This window comes from Etheostoma spectabile, chromosome 16 (genome assembly GCF_008692095.1).
Source record: "Etheostoma spectabile isolate EspeVRDwgs_2016 chromosome 16, UIUC_Espe_1.0, whole genome shotgun sequence".
NCBI classification, from domain to species: Eukaryota; Metazoa; Chordata; class Actinopteri; order Perciformes; family Percidae; genus Etheostoma; species Etheostoma spectabile.
In genome coordinates this window covers 13,309,612-13,314,065 of record NC_045748.1, presented here as the reverse complement: position 1 = coordinate 13,314,065, position 4,454 = coordinate 13,309,612, and the positions used below count along the sequence as shown (strand labels likewise).

The 4,454-nt window shown below is 40.5% G+C and overlaps 1 protein-coding gene across 2 annotated transcripts in view; it reads right to left on the bottom strand.

Moving 5' to 3' along the window:
- Window positions 1-593: 593 nt before the first annotated feature.
- The window catches only part of dipk1b (divergent protein kinase domain 1B), an 11,987-nt gene continuing 8,126 nt past the window's right edge, over window positions 594-4,454 (bottom strand). For both annotated transcript variants that reach the window (XM_032540091.1, XM_032540090.1), the window contains 3 exons: window positions 2,833-2,940; window positions 2,415-2,591; window positions 594-2,330 (listed from right to left, as the gene is read on the bottom strand). In XM_032540091.1, coding sequence (XP_032395982.1) covers window positions 1,518-2,330; window positions 2,415-2,591; window positions 2,833-2,940 — 1,098 coding nt within the window. In that variant the 3' untranslated portion in view covers window positions 594-1,517. The remainder of the gene's footprint in view (window positions 2,331-2,414; window positions 2,592-2,832; window positions 2,941-4,454) is intronic.

The window sequence follows — 4,454 nt, the reverse complement described above, 5'->3', positions numbered from 1 at the left end:
ATATATATATATATATATACACACACACAGTATAGTGTGTTTGTGTGTGTGTGTGTGTGTTAGCCACACATTTGTAGCTAACACATGGATATATCAAGCCTGATTCATTTCTTGGCCTTTATTTAAACTCTAAGAGGACAGATCGTGCACATTTGGGTATCTGGAGTCCCAACCAATCCACAAACTGTGAAATAAGACAACACAGTTTTTTGTGTCACATGCAGGCTCACTAGAATACACCACGTATTGTATCCATATCCATGTTTGTTAAAAACAAAAAGAGTCATATCCATTTTTTTTTTTATAGACCTTTATTGACCTTTGAAGAGAATGTCTTCTTGCAAAAGGCTCACAAAAGGACAGAGACCCTAAAACCGTCTGTAGATTAATCTTCACCTACATCCAGAATGTCCAGTACACCCTCTGCGTCCGTCATGGTATCACCTACCAGTGAAGTGAGGCGGAGGATACAGAGAGTGTCTTCAGTCAGGATTCCTGCTGTATTTTCTCTAAATCATGCAACCAATTATATACAAAAAGTTGTTAGTTGCAAAATTGAGGTCAGTCAGTAAATCCATTTTTTTATTTTTTTAAATAACTTCTTGTCTCAATTGCTGAAACTGCCACTATATAATGACAATAGCACATAAAACCAGTTCTAGCTGACTAAAATTGATATGGGTTTTGTGTCTTGAATCAAAGAATCATAGTCTCAAAATGAATTATGACAAAAATGTTGGTCCTGTGAAGGAAAAACTGAAAGTTATCCCAGTTTTCAATCATATACAATACTCAGTGCTCTAAAAGGTCAGAAAGGTGATTTACTTTCTAAGAGAACATCTGCCTGACTTCTCAAATATTTGACTTTTGACTTCTTCTGTCCTGACACCAGCTACGCACTTTAGATAAATGCAATTTTAAACAACATCTGTTTATTCATGGATTAGACGTTAATTCAAGTTAAATCATGTCTGAGGATCATTTACAAGTCCAGTCTGTCCAGGTGGATTTAAATACATTGTCAATACCAAGAGGGAGAGTGATGCTGTATTTATGCATTATTCCATCCATTATTTGTGTCTTGTTCACACAGGAAACAGCAGAGTTCCACCACAGTTGTACAAAAATGATCACGTGTTAAATTTGACATTCTGACTCAGACAAAACAGTATTCTATAAACTACTTTTAAAACTCAGTTTACTCACAGATGTTTTACAAATTAAGTTGTAGGCAGTGCCCTGAGAGCATTATGTCTAAACAGATGAATGTGCTTTTAAAAAAAATAATACATTGGAAAACAAAAGTAAGAAATAGTCTTCTTCATCTACTGTTTCATATTGTATATTCCTTATTTCACAGTTTCCTGCTATTCACAGTCAACGTAGAGTACAAATACATTAATGACGACCACCCTCTAAGACATTTGGCAAAGCTTCATAAGCAAAAACTCCTCATGTTCACGTATTAATTCACTCTTTGTGTAGAGAGGTACAGGACGGATAATCACAACCTGTTTTCAAGAGTACTGAGTGTTAGAAATTTTCTTCCACAGTAATGTCTTCAGGTTGTTGAGGACTAGTGAGTGGTGCACCTCCATCTGGCTTGCCAGACCGCTGAGTGTCACACAGGTGCGTAGCTGCTTTTCCAGATCCCCTCGGAGGTCTGAAGGTGCTCCAAAAAGCAGAAAATCCTGCAGCAGCATGCACACCTTTGCCAAATTGGGCTGTAAAACCTCGGTGTTGCACTGCTTCACTAGTCGATCGCAAGTGGCCGTGCAGTCCCGGCCATAGGTGCAGTCGGCGTTAGTCTCGCATCGCCGTCCTCTCAAAAATCCCCGCACAACCGCCTCAGATGCCACACTGCGCAGGTTGGCCATCTTGCAGTCATACTTTGCATTGTAGCCCACATGGCGAGGACTGGCATCACATATTAGGAAACTCCCGTAGGACCCGTGGAAGACCTCTTCCACAAACTCCAGCAGGCCGATGGTGATGCGAGCCCTGCGGGGCCAGGCTGGTGCGAGCCAGTGGTTCAGACTGGTGCTAAGGGCCTCTGGGACCAGGGCCTGCAGGTAATGAGGCACCTCTAGCCTGTAGAGGGAGCTGTGGCCCACACGTTCTGTCACATACAAGTCTCCACAGAAACCCAGCAGCTTAGGAGTGTGCTCCTTCTCCTGCAGCGCCACCATCAGGAGGTACTCGTTCATCTGGAGAAGAGCCCAGATGGACTTGGCCTCAGCTAGGGACACTTTGCCATCCTGGTTGACATCAGCCAGGTTAATGACCCTGTCCACCAAAGTGCTCAAAGATGGCTGCTCACCGAGGTTAGCCTGCAAGAAGGAAGTATTGTATAGTGATATATATTAAAGTATATATTCCGATATATTATATGGTGTAATTGCTGAAAAGAATACCTTGAGGAAACTGTGCAGCATCTCTTTGAATTCATCCATAGAGGTTCCACGAGTGGGTTTGTCAAATAAGCTCATCTCCTGTCGCAAGACAGAGCCTGGAGACCCATCAGTCTTCACTGGGTCCTCAATCCCGCACTTGATCACAACAGGTCTTTCCTTCCACAGTCCACTGTACACCTGCAAGTAAAACAAATGGGACAATAATTTCTAAATACAGACATCAATTCAATACAAGCTGAATATTTGAAAATTCAAAGGCCTTAGGGGGATATTCTTATATTTTAAAATAATAAATACAACCTCTTTCTTTATTATTTTGAATGTAAAACTCTGGTTGTTGTTTTTTTAACATACACGCAAAGCCTGCCTGATTTGGAGGGTTTTTTGTATGTGTGTACAGTGGATGTGTTTATTGTACCTGATATGTAGATGAGGTGGACATGCAGTGCTGCAGGGTTAGGGTTCTCTGCTCACACAATGCCTTGCAGGACGATCCTGATATTATGCCCCTTCTGTAGTGATCGCACTGCAGAAGGAAACAGGAAATGCAGTACATTAAAAACAGGAAACGCTAAAGTGAATGCTCTAAGCGTCTCTCTATGGTTACCCATCAAGTATTTCAAGAGTTCTTTTCTTCCTTTATCCATGCATGCTTATGGCATATTATACATGGCCAAAAAACAGAGTAACTGATTGAAGAAGAAATCTGTATTTTAGTGCTTTTATGTACATACTACTACAGTGGTCAAAAAATTCACTAGCATAATAATCCCACAACATGTAGACTATGTGTTTGAGTTTACATGACATTTCATTTAGCTCTTACTTTTTTCAAAATCGTCTTCCATTCACACACTGATGACGCAAGGACAATTCAACAGGGGACTCAGGGGCCAGGGATCGAACCGCTGACCTCTCAAGTGGTAGATTACCGCACTACCACCTGAGCCACAGCTGCCATAGATGATGTACTTAAGAGTAAAGGATTGTAATGATATCCTGCGGGATGAGCATGACTAGAGTCTCTCAAAATCTGACCAAAATCTTTTAAACTGACCTGTGTCGATCTGAAATGAAGACAGATTCAGCAACTGCATGGCCTATTTCTCGCTTAAAATTAGGCCTGCACGATTCGGGGAATTTTTTAGTTTAGAATTGATATCACTATTCTCTGCCACGATTTCTTTTGACCACGACAAAACAAAACAAATTAGCAGTACCAAACCAAGGTTGATATAGTTTTTCATTAGTTTTCATTTTTATTTTGTTTTGGATTTTTTTTTGTAGAAAATGCATAGCTTCATATTTAGTAAGAGTAGTATTAGATTAGATTAGATTAGATTATACTTTATTTATCCCACGACGGGGACATTTTGTTGTCACAGCAGCAGCATTGTTTCAATAACAGCAAAAAACAAAAACACACAAACAAGTAAGCACACAATTGATCTTCTCATCTAACTTTTAACAAGAAGAATAAATAAGGGTATTGCCAAAAATGTCTAACTGTTCCTTTAAGATAATGTATGGATGTGTGATGAGCCATACTATTGCATTCCCATGATACCACTGTTCTTACTAGTGTAGGTTATTCATTGTGGTGTGTGTACTAAATGCAACCTGAAGCAATATGGCAAAGCCTGATGACTTACTGTACATCCAGTGTACATGCCTCTTTGCCATGTAAAGCCAGAGGAAAACAGCACAGAACATGACTCTCTGGCACTTTTCATAGTTTTGAGCTGGCACAAATCCTAGTAATCCTTCTCTCTATAACAGGAGTTTACTGCCGGATATCTACAGACACACATCCACACTGCGCCTCTCCTCCCAGTTCATGTCACCAAGGCAAACCCAAATTCTTTGTGTACCCAACAAAAGTTCCCACCTTTTCCCAGTTAATTCTTGTGTCATTGTCTTGGTTTTAATTCATAAACATGTGTAAAACTGAGGCACACACACTTTCAAATTATCAACACAGGCACACACACACAGGCACACGCACACACACGCGCGCACACACACACACACACACGCACA